Below are 17,802 nucleotides of genomic sequence, written 5' to 3'. Positions count from 1 at the left end.
GGACCTGAGATTACCAGGAACTACTCCAGCAGCTCTCTCTCCAGCCAGCTGGATTTCTACTCAGGACCCAGAAGCAGCAGCTTTACCCCAGGGCAAAAAGCTTCTGCCTAGGTCCAAGAGCGGCTGGCCAGTTCCTGCATGAAGTACTTGTGTACCACCAAAGGTGATCAGGTACACAATTAAACCTAGAAATATTTTGCTAAAACCACACTGTATTTAGGTACATTAGGACCAAAACCAAAAAAAGGAAAATCTCTAACTATGCCACAATTTAAGCTTGGTGTTTGGGCCAGAATAGGCTTGATAAAGCACTCATTCCACCTAACAGAAGTCACAGCAAGAAAGGTTTGGTGTTCCAGTTCATTGATATCTCAGCCTACAGAAGTGTCCAGAGCACTGCAGAAACTGAAGGCCTAAAATAAATTATTCAACACCAAAAGTAAAATAGAAATTTATAGAACAGATACTCAATGACGTTCCTGCTGTGATCTGTATGCCCCAGAAACACATGACTACAGTTCTCTTCAGAAAGCTATAGCATATTTCCAAGAATTAAGCCGACACCAGGCTATCAGGTGCCAGTGTCACACAGCCTGACCTGCCTCCCCAAGGCCAAACACAGCACCACATTTCTCTGTTGGCCTTGGCCTACAACCAGGGAACCTGGAGCTGCCAGTCCGTGCCGATGTCCATCTTCTCTCCCCTAGCTGTACCCACAAATCCCAAATGGATCCTCCCACTGTGCCTGGGTGTCCCTGAGAGGACATGCCCTACAGGGGCTGGCAGGTGTGTCCCACAGAGGGCTGTCCCAAAGCATGACTCACGTGAGCAATCCCGCCCGGTGGAACACGTACAGCTCCCGACCCAGCCTGGAAGTGCAGGAAGGGACAGCCCGAACAAAGCTCTGGAGCAGAGGGAACTCTGGGACGTGATGTGGCACCAGGATGACACACAGGTCTCTGTCCTGAAAGACATTGGCAGACAGTAAAAGCATTCTCTAAGCTTTACCCAAGGCCAGAACACGGGCTTACACTGCACGCCTCCAAGCACTGCTCTGCCTGGGCACCACCAAGGAACTGACAGCTCTGAAATGGCTTCATTTTAAGCAAACTATGGGATGAACCTTCCTTACCATGTCTGGTGATTCCATCACGACGCTTCATTTCAAAGACTGACATTGCTGGATGGATAAACTATGTCAATTTGAACTGCTTTCTGAGTCTGCTCTCTCTAGGAAATTGCTTTGGCGGTAAGCAGTTTTTGAGTGTGCTGCTTCTTAGGGCCAAATCAGTGTCTCTGATACCCAGGGCCTATCTCTAAGGCACACTGTCATGCAGTTATTTGTAACATAACTTTACAACACTCCGGTGTGCATTAACAAGGTCTCAGAAAGGGGACTTTGTTACCTCAGACAGAGTGATCACACAGGGCACGAGTGAGAAATAGCTACTGCACTCTGAATCCACAGTGCCGCTGTTCGGTCTGTAGGCAAATACTATGAATCTCCTTAATACCACTGTTTTGTAGGCGTTAACTCCATCTCCTTTAATAAATTTTGCTGATTATGGTTTTAATTTAGGTACAGTCTGGATCTGTCCATGGTTTTAAAGAAATTTGAAGCATTTTATCAACTAGGGAGACTACAAGAGCATGTAGTGCCAGGGAAATGCCTTCACACTGACAGAGAGTAGGTTTAGATTACATGGTATGAAAAAATCCTTCCCTGTGAGGGTGGGAAGGCTCTGGCACAGGTTGCCCAGAGCAGCTGTGGCTGAGCCATCACTGGAAGTATCCAAGGCCAGGTTGGACAAGGCTCAGAGGAACCTGGTCTAGTGGAAGGTGTCCTGCCTATGGCAGGGGTAGAACGAGATGATCTTGAAGTTCCCTTCCAGCCCAAACCTTTCCAGGATTCTAGGACAAACAGAGGACTTAGGTACGCATTCCACGCAGCCCAGAAGCAGCCAAGGAGGGGAGCAGCTCAGCCCAGGGTAACCAGGCCCAGCACACCTGGGACAGACTCACTGGAGCAGCAGACCCACATCCCCTGGCTGCCAGCTGCACTGCTGTCCCACCACACAAAACAATTCCAGCTTTCGTTATACTCACTGGGAAAACGTTGAAAGCATACTGCAAAAAATCCAGTGACCTGCAACCAAGAGCAAATATTGGCAAATAAAGCACATACCAGAATGATCTGATACACTGTCATATTGACATCCCTACAAGTGCAGGAACATTTATTCAGAGCAGATCAGAATATCCCAATAGATCACCAACAATCAACTGCTGATGATGCATGCTGCACAGCAATTTCTGACTTCTAGTGCTGAAAGCATCATTATTAACAAGAATAACCAGGATGTTTGACATAATACATAAGCTCCTCACTAAAAGGGCAGGGGGAAGGAACAAACAAAACACTGGATCTCATGTTGTTGACTCCAGCCTCTTCAGAAGCCATTCCTGGCCTATCACAGCAGCATTAGTATACAGCAAATATTACTTCAGGTTACAAACAGTTGTTGCTATGTTCCACAGTATTTTCAGCCAGCACCAAGGGCTCTGTGACTGTGCACTCAGGAAAACCTGCCCAATGTGCTCTGACAGACTAACAGGAACATCAATACTTGGAACTGGTTTTGAACACTTCTTTCCACTTCTCACCCACTGACTTAGAGCTATCCCAGTCTCTTTTCCATGGTGACAGCAAATTGTGACATCTCAGTTTAAAAAGACCTAAGAAATCTCACCAAAGCCCTGCTGTTTCTCCCACGTGTAAGGATATCAAAGAGCTCAAAACCCAGTCAAGCTGAAGTTTCATAAAACACTTTTCCACCACACAAGATGTATCTTTCGAAGAAATTCATACAGATATATGTTACCTATAAATACTGATAAATCCTCTCCTCATTTTAGAACTGTAATTAAGCTCCCTTTAATTGCCTCTTTAATAATATTACTTAAAAGAGAAATAATTTCTAATTGCAATACCTGTGCTTGAATGTAAACTTAAAGCTGCAAGTACAGATCAGGATTGGGGTATAATATATTCACCTATATAATACATAACTAAGACTAGTCAACAGAACAGCTAAGCAGGGGAAAGGAAAATGCCATTGCAACTATATTGTGTTTTAATTTTCTCTCTGGTATCCAGGACCTTGTTGGCAGCAAGGACCACAAGAATTGAGGTGGGAGATTTTTCAGGGGGCTTAGAAAAGTATCAGATATCAACAGATAAGCCAGCAGTTCAGTTCCTTCACATTTCACTCTCAGTGCACTAACAAGCCACGTCTCAGGTCTGGGTTTTAGGAGATGGAAACATTTAGCAGCTTTAGGGGGTAACAAGTCCCAAGGAGCAAACTTCCCTCAGGGCTGAGATGCAATCACACCTACAGCTTCAGGCCAGCTGCTATTTCTGGGTCTGTGCTGTGCAAGGCCAGCAGGAGCTCCCTCAGGACAAGACTCCAGGCTGCAGCCACTATCACCTCATGCCCTCCTCTACAGATATTTGCTTTGCTAATACTTCTTCTACAGGCAGGTGAATCAAGCAAAGGCAAGCCAGACAAGCATACAAGCAAAATGTTCGAAAACACCAAGATCTACAGATTGCTCAGCTCTGCATGAGGTAACCTTAGGAAAAGCCTTCAGACAGGAATGCTATCTCCTCCAGATACCCATCTTGGAATCCATACTGCTCTGCAGATATCTCCAGGTAAAAAAGACTGGGAGCACAACATTGAATGATAAATGCAGTGAGAAATGTCTTGAACAGAAACAACAAATAAAGCACAGAGCTCAGAAGGGGGCAAAAAAGGGACAGATCCTTATCCTAAGCAGGAAACTATGAGCAGAGAACTCAAGAAGTCTACAGTCAGATTATTTCCTGACATAAATGTCTATTACAGCTCTGAACTGCTGTTTCAGTATAATGGAGTCACTCCAGAGCAAGCCCCTCACTTCTCTGATATTTTAAAATAAAGCTTTCTTATTCTGCAATAATTATCTTGCTTGAATTTTTACACTAGATTGTCCCTCAATTAACTGTTCCAGAAGAGCCTCTCTGCAGTGCAATTGTTATCAGACATTAGTTGGTCAATGTTTCTAAGTGCACCACAGATCTTCTGGGTTGACTTCCTGCATTTCATTAATTAAACTAGTTCTTAATAAACTTCAGCTATGTTACTGGGTATATCACTTGGGAAGCATGTACACAAAAGGCCATGTCTTTGCTTTGTTTTGGTAGCTTTGGATATTTGCATTTGCAGCAGATTCAGTGTTCAATCCCCTTGGGTAAGTGCCCTCCTTAATCAAGAAACAGCTCAATAAATAGAACCAGTTTTCAAGGAATTCTCATTTTTCTTCTCAGTGAAGTTTACTCTTACACATCCTTTAAGCCAGTGAGTTCAGAAGTGGCTACTCACCAATGACTACTACTACAAGTAGACAAATGTTTTTTCAAACTGTACTACACATGTTCAACTTATCTATCAAACCCTTACTCCTGATGCCTGATGTCTGCAGACATGACATGGGTTTGAAAGCATGGAAGATCCTGGGTATGTTCAGCTGCTTCATCTATTCTGCATCTTCCTTTCTAACAAAAGGCAGATTGAAAAGGAAAAAAAAGTTCCTGGAGAAGTTTCTGATGATGTGGTCGAATACAAGTTTGCTCTTCAAGCATGGAGAGAAATTTTGCAAAAAAAAGAAAAGTCTAAACCCCATTTATAGCCCTATTCTAATCCACCAGGATCTAAGAGTGCAAGGTCAGTAGCAGCAATTGTGTTAAGAGAAAATCCCTTTGTCTCCTCCAACTGTAGACGATTCTAGAAAATAAAATAATTTCAGTGGCTGGAGACAGTGTTTAGAATGGGAACATTCAGCTGCAGAGCTAGGAACAGCTTTATTGCCCCACGCAGTGAAATGAGAACTACTGTAACATGTAGGTCCTCTTGCAGCTAGCCAGATTCAGAATAAGTACCTCCATAGAAGGAAGAAGCAGCCTTTTCCCACATTTTTTCCAACAAAAATTAATTCTTGACATTTTTCCCCCATAGATCTGTCCGAGCCAGGAAGCTGCAAGAGGAGGTTGAAACAATATTACCGAAAGTCAAAGAAGGAGAGAAAAAAGAGGCCAGCAAAAAATCCCACCTAACCATTGCAGGTGCTGTCACTTTCTGATTTGTCCTAAAAAACATAACCTTGAAAATGGTTATTAATGGCAAAGCAGTGACTCTTCCTCTATACTTGCCTAGTTTCATACTTCTCATTGATAAAGAACAGCCGGATACAGAAGACATTTGGGTCTCCTCTGTACACGGGGTGTAAATCCCCCTCCTCAGTCTCCAGGAGAGGTGCTGCTGAGCCCTTAGAGCCTGTGTTGCTGGTATCACCCACAGGCACTTCAGTCTGGGAAACGGCCACTGCTCCGTCCTCCTGCAACAATGACAGGGAGGGTTCACTTACAGCACTTGACAAAGTGTTTTCATTAGTTAAGCCCTATCCTTTCTCTCCTTTTCTTCCCACCCTGCTGGCTGCTCGTGGGGAACTGGATGGGCAAACTCACCCTGACCATTCACTCTGACCCCCTCCCTGCAGACCCCAGGCAGAGCAGCTTCCAGCCCACGTCCCACAGGAGGGGATCTCAGCGGTGCTTGCTCGTCCTCATCCCTGCCAGCCTTGCTCCACATCAGCTCTGAGAGCCACCGGCACTGCTGGGGGCAGCAGCGGTACCTGCACAGCTGCATCTGCACCAGGAACGTGTTCCAAGTCCTGAGAAGAAACAGGCTCTGCCTTTGGACTTGTTTGGTTGCTTTCATCTTTATCTGAGTACAGTAAAAGAGAAAGTGCATAAGGTTTTATAACATTAGTTTTACCCCCAGAACCACAGCAACAGCTGGAGTGGGCCAGGCTACCCCTGCCAAAAGGTTTCATTTTAACAACCACAGTTAAAACAGACCCTCCTCCTTGGGTTACTTGACTGGAGCTTCATTAGACTAATTGATTTCAAAGTAAAAAAAAAAATCCAGGGAATTGGTTCTAAAATAAGACCTGAACAAGACAGTTTGGAAGCCATTCCTAACTTGTGTGTATCCCTATGCCAAATCTTTACCCTGTCTGAACTGAGAAACAGGAGTCAGTGTATTGACTGGTGTCTTAAACCCCGTGTGCTGCTAATTTGCTTTCTGGTGATTACAAGGACAAGCAAGGGCTCTTCATTCTCAGATTAGTTCTCCTAAAAGAACTGAAATCCAGGTTAAATCCCAGTCAAGCCAGAGCTCTTACTGTGCAGTAAGAGACAAGAAATAAGGGTTATAATTCCTTTATAAATTTTACACATTGAACTCTTGAGGTATAGGTGTTGCTGCTGAAGAAAACACACCAAGCAAGGACATCCTTGCATTTGGAAGATCCAGTAACATTAAGGAAGTCAAGGTTTCTGAGTTTCAAGAAAAATACAAAATAAGCTTCAGCAAACAACAGAATTCATCCCTTTTCCCTCAGAACTTTGCCTTGGGACACCCATGTAAGCTACATTCACATACAGAAGCATTTCCTCACACAGTAATGGGCATTTTAAAAAAAAAAAATACCTCCAAAGTTTAAAATAATTTAGCCAGAAGTATTTAGAAAAAAAAAAACTTACGTCAAAATTTGTTTCTCTGCCAATAAAAGAGTGCAGATGCAATGTGCAGGGCAAGAAGAAATGCGGGGGGTAGGAATCACGGGTTCTCTGGGGGTGTCACAGATGTGAGCCTTCACAGAAATGATCAAATGTCATCTTGATTAACCAGCTCCATTTCTCATTACCAACAGCCTTGCAGGTGTCAGAAGTTAATTAATACAAGTCTCTTGTTGTCATGTAAATATTGATATGTTGTTTCTGACTTTATAGTAAAATGCAAATCCTCCACCATCCACTCCTGTCAGACATGGCTGCATTGCTGTTTACAGACACGAGTGATATGAAGAACTGCAATATTGTCACTAAATCACGTAAAGACCGCAAACAAAGAAAATTAAAATAATTCTGTGATTGCTGGGTTGTTAGCTGAGGTACAGTCAGCAGGATCAAGAAGCCAGTTCACCATGAGGCCTGATGAAAAGCCCTTGAATCATTCCCACTGCATCATGTTTTCTAGCAACTAATTCATGACACCATATAGAGTAACAACCAAATTACTGTAATTACCCTGAAACCTAAGTGGCATATCAGTACAGACTGTTGTACACTCTTTCATTATTATTCAGCATTACATTTTGAAAGGAAAAAAATATCAACCTGTGGTCTCTACTTAAAAGCTAAAGAGCTTGAAAAAATAACCTTTTTATATGTAGGAACATAAAATTACAAAGAAATGCAGCTTGCATTTTAAAATTTCCAGCCTTCAGATTCCATAAAGCCAGTCCAGATCTTCTGTTGATGTCAGGTCACTGAACCTGCTCTGCCCTCCCAGCAGGGCACAGTCCAGCAGCAAGTTTTCAATGCAGTCCCTAAAGCAGCCTTCATGAACAGGCATGGCTTTGCAATAACCACAAACACAAACTAAATGGGACTAACACCACAACAGATTTCAAGGACGTGGGCTGGCCCTTATGTTGGAAAGGCTTAACACTGGACTACTGGGATGCAACTCTTCTATTCCAAAATGTGCAAAGCTACAACGAAATTTTTAACTACTATTCAGTGATAACAGAACTAATGTGCCTGAGCAGCAAACAGACAACTTTGATATTAGGTTTCTAGTCACTCTCTCTAGGAATGGCACCAGAGTCAGGCTCTCATCTTATGATACTCAAGTTTCTCCTCATGTGTCCAAGATCATTAATGATTTGCACTCAAGCTACCTAAAAGTCTACAAATACTTATTTTTCCCCAGAGCTGCCCTTGTCATTCCAAATAAAGAGATACTACTACTTTAAAAAGTCTTACTGAAGGCAACCCACAGGACTGCAACTACCACCAAAACTAGTAAGTTTTTAAATGAAGAGAGAAAAGAAGGGAGACAGATTCACAGGACTGCTAACCATGCTGATTAAAACATTTATAAAAAGCGCCCAGATGCCAGATTCTCAAGAAACTGAACAGAACAGCTGCTCATGCTAAATTTTAACACTTAAAACAAGTCCTGTAGATCTCCCAAACGATAAAAAACACGTAACATCTGTATTCTCAAACCCTGGAACCACATACTCACTGAAAAGCTCAGCAGCACAGACTTTGCCACAAAACAGACCTACAGCTTGCAGTCTCTGCAGAAGGAGAGAGGACACCAGAAGCAGGAACAGCCCTGGGATGGGTAAGGCTGGCAGAGAGCCCTGGTGGTCAGTCACCCTGCCCATCCCCTGCTCGAGGAGGGTGACCCAGAGCAGACAGCCCAGGACTGGGCTCGGGCCAGAGCCATCTCTCTCCCTCTTCAGTCTCATTCCTCCTCCTGCCCACGTCTGTCACCTCTTCTGCACAAATACTCCTGGAGCTGCAGGAGCCCAGGATCTAACAGGAGACAGGCAGCTTCCTCCATCTCCTATGTGCAAGATGCTTCCTTGCAGGGGAGGGGAAGTCCACGGGAGCAGCTACGAGACCTGTTTCTCTCCCTTTTCTGCTCTGTGACTGACAGCTTCGAGGTACCAGCTGGTGACAGCCCTGCAGCTCCCCGGTTGCCTTTTTTGTCTGCTGCTTTGTGTTCAGAAAAGCAGATATGTAACAACCTAATGGTGGAGGGGTTTTTTTCCACTACTGATAATTACTAGATAGCAAATTGTTGCCCTTCTGCACAAAAAGAAAGCCCTTTGACACTGAAAACTAAAGACAACAACCATAAATCATTCACATGACACTTGTGCTCTACAAACAGGTGACATATCTGTGCTACTGGTTTTTATCACTCGCAGGAAGGCGGCTTGCACATGTGTTGCTGTATCATGCTCAATATAAAAGCAGAATAAAGAGACGGTCCCTGATCTCCCAAAATCTTGTAACCCAGGAGACTGCAAACAATAAGCAAAGAACAGAAGCTGAACCACAAGGAAAAAAGATGACATGAGTCAACAGGACAACATAACAGGCACAGTTAGCCAGCTGCTCAGCTACTGACAGACCTCACCTCACCGCTAGATTCCACAATCACATCTTCCTTTAACAGCACAACTGTATCTGATAGACAGTGTACCTCACGCCACAGCTTTCTGAAACCTGAACCACATTCATCCCACAGCTGGTACAGGCCAGCTCCCCACAAACAACAATTGCTTCTGAGTCAGAGACCAGGGCTATCAAAATTCCCCTCCTCAATTAAAAAACACCAGGCATCCTACTTCAAAAACAGGTATGTTAATTTGTGTTTTCTTGCTAGTAAACCTACATATCCTCTTCCAACCCCCTGCAGAACCCACTCAGAAGCTAGACACAAACACACCCTGAATTTATTTAGCACTTTAGAATAGAGATACCTCCTTGAATGCTTGGCTTCCGTGGCACTTTGAGAATATCCTCTGGATGTGGTTTACAGAGTCCATGGAAAGGCCCTAAGTCAAAACACTCTTGAAACAAGGAAATATTCACGTGAGAACATAAGCTCATGAATCCTACAGCAGTGCCATCAACCTGGAAGATAAAAGCCATGTCAGACAAACCTGTCATTCTACATCAGGACAAAAAAAGGAAACAAAAAATTTCTGAAATATCAACTTTTATGTTCCATCTGTGCATAATGGAAAACTATAAAGGAACTATTTCAGCAGAAGTCAAAGATCCTCTTTTATTTTTTCTTTTTAACATATGTATTAGGACCCCTACAATAGATGTTCTAATTATTTTTTTTAGCTATGACTTGCAAGAGTATTAAATTTAGATATTTGGGGCAAATATCTAAAAACCTAGAGTTTCAGTAAAAAATTTGTTATGGCATATACACAACATACTTCCAAAAACAGATCATTGTGTTTAAAGTTACAGTGCAGCTGAAGTAGAACCTGCATCCAGTTAGCTGTAATAGTTGACTCATTACTGGACACTGATTTGGACCCAAATTGGGCTCAAACTGAAGAGTGTATTTTATTCTCCTAAGTAATTAACAATTCAAGAAATTAATTATGTATAATATAGGGAGTACCTAATGCAATATGTATTATTTGCAGCACTTTCAAGCTCCAAATAATTCTGTGCTCAGAAAAAGTCCATGAGCTAGTGTTAAAACCCAAAAGCCCTGGCAAACATGAAAGTGATGCCAGGCACCAATGCTGGCACCAATGGCAGACTGGATGCCTGATTGCTGCTGGAGTTCTCAGCAAGCTGCAGCCCTCAGCAGGACACACACACTGGAACCAGGGAGAACTGGCATGCTGGAGAGCTTCTGCCTTTAACCTGAGACAAGTCCAGAAGAAGGAAGCTCTTAAATTTTTAGTAGTGTATGCAACTTTCTGGTGAAACACATTATCTTTCCTCCTCGATACACATAATGAAAGCCTTTATAAACCTAATGAAAACTCAAAGGCTGGATTTGTACAGCTGTTGTATCAGGCCATCAGCACTTCAATAAAGACTTTAAGAAGTGTGACGTTTAATTTTTCTGCCCTCAAACAACAAGTGATTGTTTGTTTGCCTTGTCTGCGTAACCAACAAAGCCGGGGCGCCGCGGTTGCCTGGCTGCTGTGTAATTTCAGGCCCAAGGCTCAGCAGAGGCTGATTAACCAATCCATCTACCATATGTGCAAAAAGAGGCTGCCAGCTTCCTTCTCCACAGGGAAAGTTGGCATCCATCACGGTTTGCATGGAGGTGCCTTCCCAACCCGCCGTGGCGGCTCGGATAAACTGAGGGCCTGGAACACCTTTTGCTGGTCTCACATCCAGCTCTGAACGTGCCACTGCAATGTATTATTTATAGCAATGGCCCTCTGCAATGTGCCATTACACTAATGGTGCACCGTTTCCCATTTGGCTCCCAATGGCAGTGATAACATGTTGCAATCTTACAAAATGATTTGCCACAAAAAAGCAGACTTCAGGAATTAAGGGGGTTATATCGCCCATCAGCTTGCACTGCCATGCACAATTACAAACACATGAAAATCTTAACAGGAATTTTCAGCAGGCTAACTACTACCACTCCTTTCTTATTTAAATTAATTCCTGGCTTTGTCTTCATTTCAGCAAAAAACTGTTGGAACCAAGAGAAAGAAAAATTATCTACAGGACTTTAAAACTGTGAAAGGATTACTGCCTTCTCATATGCAGTATTACCTTCCACTGGGAATGAAAAGAGGTCACCTGTAACGCAAATGTCTAAAATGACAACATGGCTTCATCAAGATGGTCTGTCCAAATTACTTGAAAATAGTCTGCACAAGAAGTGGGAATTGCTGCTTCATTTCTGAACTGGAAACATCACTCCTGGGAACAGACACAAACTACATTGACAGGGGCACTGTGTGGGTATAGAGGAAGAATTCTACCTTCCACAGGAGGGCTGCTGATTTTATTCCCTCAGCTGAAGTGAGCTGTCACACAGGACATCTCTAAGGCTACAATCAGACAAAACCAGAGCTCATGGAAGACTGACCTCACAAACAGCTGCCTGATTTTCTTCACCTTCACGTTCTATGAGATCAACAAGGAGATATTCACCATAGGTTTCCTTCAGAGTCTCACTTTGAGGCGTCCAGATTAGCATGAGATCATCATAATCTTCCATCCTACAAAAACAAGATCAGGTAACGTCCTAAAGCTCTGCCATTAATAGGCCCAGATACTTCTGTTCTACTCTGTTAACATATGGAAAAATATTACAAATACTTGTTCCAAAGCCTGCACCCACAAATCACTTCACCTACGACACATCCCCAGTGCACACTGAAATCTCAGCACCAGAGAGACAACCACACCCAAAAGGCAGCAGAACCCACCAAAATCTGCACTGAGCAGTGAAGATGCTTCTTTCCCTAAGAAAATATATGGGAATCCCAGTACAAAATTTCTCCTGCCTCACTCTCTTATGACTGCGGTGGAGCACTCAGACAGGTCCCAACCTACATGGATTTTTATTTAAACAGGCAACAGAGACGCTTTCCCACTAGACTGATATTTATAGCCAGGATCAATGGAACTCTGAATAAGAAAATCCAGCACTTTTACCAGAACAGTGATAGAATTCAGTCACCCATGCTGAGACTATGGCACAAAGGTGGATGGCAAACCAGCTCTAACGCTCAACTGCTATCAACAGCACGAAGCCACTTGTGTTTATCTCTAGGAAAAACGCCGGAATTGTGTGGTGCAACCAGGAGCAGCATAGAGGAAACTGGGGCTGTGTCGGGCCGCCAGAAGGAACAACTACAACAAACTGCAGGGAAACCCTCCCCGCTCGGGGCAGGGAGCAGGCGGCTGTCCCGGCTATCACACCAACACCGAGCACGACCAAACGCTCGTGCTGGGCCGTCCCGACCAGTCCGTCCCGGCGGCACCGGAGCTGCCGGAGCTGCCGGAGCTGCCGGAGCTGCCGGAGCTGCCGGAGCCTGCCGGAGCCTGCCGGAGCCGCCGGAGCTGCCGGAGCCTGCCGCGGTCTCTGCCGCCACCCCGCGGCCCCGCCAGGCACGGCCGCGCTCCTTCGGCATCTCCCGGCATGGATAATCCTCCTGCTCGGGCACCGGCACCGGCCCGCGGCTCCTTCGGCATCTCCCGGCATGGCTAATCCTCCTGCTCGGGCACCGGCACCGGCCCGCGGCTCCTTCGGCATCTCCCGGCATGGATAATCCTCCTGCTCGGGCACCGGCACCGGCCCGCGGCTCCTTCGGCATCTCCCGGCATGGATAATCCTCCTGCTCGGGCACCGGCACCGGCCCGAGACAATAAATAGATTCTCAGTGCCGCTCTTTACGTGTTTCTGGATTTGGCAGGAGCCTTAAAGAAAATGTAGTTGGGCAAAAGAGGTTGTTCCTCATTGTATCAAACACTGTCTGAGTTCCCAAGCACAGGAGAGGTGGCCAGGGGGTCTCTGGGTGCTTCTCCTGCACACCAGAATGGATGTGACCACCTTCGTAAGCAAGGCCAGGGACCTCTTGGATTCTGACCCTGTTTCTGTTTTTTTTTTTTACCTCCCTCAATTAAAATGAGGCTCCAGCAACAATAAAAACTCCATAAAAACTTACAGTAACTCATTCTTTATCCCTCAAACCAAAATGGTTACCTTCATTTCCTTCACAGGAAGGGAAAATTTGCGGTGAGGTTTTCTATTATCAGAACATCACCACTTAAGCACAACTAATCAGTACAGCAGATCTGTTAATAAGCTATCAAACCTCAAACAAACCAAATGAAGAGGGGTACCAGAATATGACTGTATCCTAACTGAACCCCGTTATTTTGTGGGGTCTGTAGCAGACACACACCTCCTCCAAACACGTCGTGCCAAGTGCTTTGAGTGCCCTGCAGCATTCCGCTCTGTGGGACACGGGACAAGGCCACACACAAAGGTGCAGATGGCAATTCCTGGAGACTGACCCTGTGACAGTCAGTGGGACTCTGCACACGCCCATTCACTGCAGCAACACAACCATTTCAACTTTTTTATTTTGCTTTACTACCTTCCACCAGTACCACGGTATTTTAAAAAGTAAAGAAACCCTCCAAACCCCAGTAAGCTTCCCATCATAAAAACACCACAAAATTCCTCTACTGTGAGCACAAGCACAGAGCTGCAAATTTGACTTTTGCCTACAGGGTACAAACCTAAGAATGGCAGGATCTAAACAAGACACCAGCAAGAACCTTAAACACCAAAGCTTAGTGGGGGCTGCATTTTGGCACGCTGCTGACAGCCCAGGCTTCGGGATGGTTAAACAAACTATCGGTTTACAGCTGCTTTTCCCCTCTGTAAGCAGGGAAGAGGGGACAGAGATTAGGGTAATCGCCTCTCACTGCCCCAGAACATGTTGCTAGGCAGGTGGCTGTGCTCAGCATCCACAGAGGAGTCTCCAAGGGCTCCACTCACTGTTACTATGGATGCCACTGAAGCACAGAGGTGAATGCAGAGGGAAGGGAAAGGCAGAGCTCCTTCTGCAAACAGAAATTAGCCTTACCCGTTATCTACTGATAGACAACACTGAAGCATGAATTTTATATCACCAGTGTGTCATTTCAGAGGAAAATCAGTTTCCCAGTTAATTTTCTAGTAATAACACAGCTAAAGAAATTTTTACTTTTTATAACAAAGTACCAAAATCCCAGACAAAATGGTGGCTCCCACCAGGAATACTGCTATGGCCTAAGTGACATTTCCAGTCATGCAAAAGAACATTTCTATTGACAATATCCAATGGCCATAAAAAAAAAAAAAAAAATTAGTTTAAACTTTAAAACAGGACAAATATGATAGCCTGAACCAAGGTATATTGAAACACCTTAAATCTTCAGGCATTAACTCACCTACTGATACCTTCTCTGTATAAAAGTCCATTCACTTAGTGATAGGTGGTAGACAACCCAAAATAAACACTCAAAAACCTAACAACTGTACAAGTGAGTACAAAAGAGTTTTTTAACACATTGAAATAGCCAGAGCTACAGCAGGAAGATGTGAAGCGGCAAAGGTCAGGCCTCTTTCTTAAAACGCTCAGAAGTCAAGCAACAGGAGGAACACGAGCTGCAGGTTTGCTTCAGGCCCATGTAGTAAAATTCAATACAGGCAATAAAACAGCTCTCAGAGACAGGCTTCTGTCCGAATGCAGCCCAAGCTGGCAGCGTCAATCAGCCCATAAACAAACGGCGTGGCTTTACCCAGCAGACACACTCAAGGTGGCATCATCATCCCTGAGCACTGGTCAGTACAGACCACTCACACCACACCCACAGCATGTGACAGTGTCCAAGGAAAATGCTTCTCCCTAAACTCCAGCCACCACTGCAGGCATCAGAAATGCTAATTTAATCACCACTCTGATACCTAGCCACAGAGCAACACTTACTGCATGCAAAAACACCTCCAGAATAAATCAGAGGTAAATCAAACTACTTCATCATAAAACATTACCCTACCAGCAGTCTTCTCTTGTGAAGAGGACAATAAACCCAAAATTTGATGGATACATGTTCTGTTTCAACCACACTACAGCATCTCCACAGCAACACACCAACAGGAAAATCTCCAGGGCCCTGGGTCAGAAACTCGGCATTTCTCATGTCCTGGCCACAACGCTGGCACAGAACACATGCGGCAGGAAAAACCAAGAGTGGCAACAGTCACTGCACAGGTAGACAGAAGCTGCAGGGAAATGCACGTGTCTGCCTCCCACACTGCAGGCAGCTGTGCTGAGGGGAAAGAAGAAAAATAATTCAGCTTCACATTTATAATGACATTTATGACTAGGATCCCACAGCAAGACCAAAGCTCTGCTGAAGACACACTGCGTGGGGATATCAAATCTTTGCTCCAAACTGGGGCCAAAAAAGGGTAACACAATGGAAAGAGAATTGTGTTACCCCACGATTTTCTTCAGCTCCTTCAGCGAGGCCAAGGAGGCCGCTGCCCCAAAACACAGTCAAAGCTTAGGCAAGCAGCACTGTCTCACTCTATTGGGAACAGCGAGAAGCACGACACAGACTCTCTTGCGAGTTGAACAGGAGAGAGCGAGGTTTATTACCCCAGATCATCTTTTATAGACCGATATGCAAAGGTCTGGAAAGGTAAAACCCTTCTGGTCAGTGAACTAACACACCACCCTCGACCTTCTCTTGCAAGAAAACAAGAAACTGACAATCAGCACCTGCAAGGCTGTTTTCTATCTCTGAGGACTGTTTTAATTCCTCCTTATGATTTCCCAGGCCACTTTCCCAGGCGAGTCTGAGAAAGTTATGCAGCCTGCTATTCCACAGACACTGTGCTCCCTGCTTGCCTTTAGCATCCATAGAGAACTTCCACAGGAAAAACTGCGCAGAACACAATTACTTTTCATGTCTGAAAGATTACTGGAAGTAGGGATTCTCTGGTCTTATTTACTTCCTTTAGGTATCAGGCCTTCCTATTCAAGCTTTGCTTGACTGCTCAGCATGAGAAACTGAGAAAACTAAAAACATGTTGGAAGAGGCTACAAGAAACCTGGAAATCACATGCACTCCCTAAAATATGCAGTGGTCTAATTCAGCCAGCAGACCACAGAATAAACATCACTGACAGAAAACAGTCTTCCTGCATAAGCTAAATAGCGTTCAAAAAAATATTTCATCTAGTGATGAAATAGAACAAAATCAGCACAATCCCAGAACTACCTAGTTTGGTTAGCACAGAAAGTCAGAGCGGTCAAGCTAAGCTCCTGATGCTGCAAACCAAAGAAGGGAAATGCTGCAGTTTCCCCCAGGCAGATGTGCTATTAGCAGAAGCGAGGAGCTGCATTACCTTGCTTGGCGCACATACAGCTGGGGGTGACACCGATGCCTGGGGCACGCCAGCAAGGTGAAACCTCTCTCCATGCGTGAGCTGGGAGCAGGCATCATCCTTTCAAATACGTTCCCCATGGCCAGCTCTGAATGACTAAAACCTGTCAGGGGAAACAGAGAATCTTCATTATGCAAGCTTTAAATTAGCAGCAAAACTGTCTGAGGAAAATGGAGTTTCACACTTAAACCACAAAACGCTCCAAATCTTTTAAGTTAGGCAATGAGGCTGAAATGACAGCAGTATAAACACGTGAGAATCCTCACCAAAGTAATCTAATTAATCTGGCATTCCAAATCTGAATAAGCCTCAAAGCAATCAGAAATCGGTAGAATCCAATCCCTATAAAAATAACACAGACAATTCTCTATGACTCTGAAGAACCTCTGTCAGCGCTCACAATGTTCAAGGAAAGCTGATGTTGGTTGCCAGGATGTATTTGACAAAACCCTTCATTCAAGCCCTGTTTTCTGTAGTTGACACATCACTATAGTCTTTCAGTGTGACTTGGAACCAACGTGTCTAGAAGCTGGCTTATCAAAAGAGTTCCAGCTCCTTTCTCAGCTCAGTTAAGCGCATGCTTGGTTTATTAGTCTGAATTCAGGACCAAAATTCCAAGTCTGGTGCTGTTCTCTGATTAATATGTATATTCTCTACCTTTGTACCTCTGTTCTAAAAGAAATAATCCGAGTTTCCTTCCATCTCTCCAGCAGCCCCTTTGAGTCTCACCAAGGAGTCCTCTTCCAATCTGTACTGGCTTGACTATGTAAGATAAAGTGCTAAATTTCAAATATCTTGGCTCTATTCAACCAGAAATCTTCACAAACTTGTAGGGATTGATTTTTGAGATCTTTACTGGTTTTTTTGATGTCCTGTTTCTGGCAAATTTAAAGATTGCAGGGAATGGACAGACTGCTGAATGGCTGCTGGAGTGAGCATGGAACCACAGGTACCTCTTGCACATGGGATCTTCGAAAGAAGATACTTTTAGATCGTTTTCCACATGTCTACAAACGGATAACTGTTCTCAGTATTTAAAAAAGAACACCACAACAATCTCATAGCGCTTATTTATTAGGTTTGCAATTGCTCTCACTTCAAGAATAAAACAGTATTAAACTCTTACCTAACCTCTCCTCAGATGGTATAAAGAGAAGTATAAACTGCAGTTCTGGTAGTAAGATGAAAGCTCTCCTGGACAAATAACAAACATACTACATATGTATATATAATATCACACATTATAACAAACATTGACCCATCAATGACAGACAGAAGCTAGTTTTTTTAATATATACCTTTTTTTTTCTCCAGTGTCTTTAACCTCCTTTGGTATTCCAAATGGCTCAACAATTAAAACATCTGTGATAAACAGTAT

At 44.1% G+C, this 17,802-nt stretch overlaps 1 protein-coding gene across 7 annotated transcripts in view; it reads right to left on the bottom strand.

Annotated features, from left to right (window-relative positions):
• CFAP61 (cilia and flagella associated protein 61) overlaps nt 1-17,802 on the bottom strand; it is a 92,497-nt gene that overhangs the window by 69,288 nt on the left and 5,407 nt on the right. For all 7 annotated transcript variants that reach the window (XM_088052518.1, XM_088052517.1, XM_088052516.1 and 4 more), the window contains exons 5-12: nt 17,551-17,618; nt 16,386-16,527; nt 11,559-11,691; nt 9,451-9,604; nt 5,734-5,825; nt 5,252-5,436; nt 2,107-2,146; nt 825-964 (exon numbers count right to left, since the gene is read on the bottom strand). In XM_088052518.1, coding sequence (XP_087908644.1) covers nt 825-964; nt 2,107-2,146; nt 5,252-5,436; nt 5,734-5,825; nt 9,451-9,604; nt 11,559-11,691; nt 16,386-16,527; nt 17,551-17,618 — 954 coding nt within the window. The remainder of the gene's footprint in view (nt 1-824; nt 965-2,106; nt 2,147-5,251; nt 5,437-5,733; nt 5,826-9,450; nt 9,605-11,558; nt 11,692-16,385; nt 16,528-17,550; nt 17,619-17,802) is intronic.

This window comes from Pseudopodoces humilis, chromosome 3 (genome assembly GCF_049639895.1).
Source record: "Pseudopodoces humilis isolate 2021_Gansu_Grassland_sample_001 chromosome 3, ASM4963989v1, whole genome shotgun sequence".
Classification (NCBI taxonomy): domain Eukaryota; kingdom Metazoa; phylum Chordata; class Aves; order Passeriformes; family Paridae; genus Pseudopodoces; species Pseudopodoces humilis.
The sequence above is the reverse complement of the archived record's forward strand: the minus strand, read 5'-3'. Positions and strand labels throughout refer to the sequence as shown.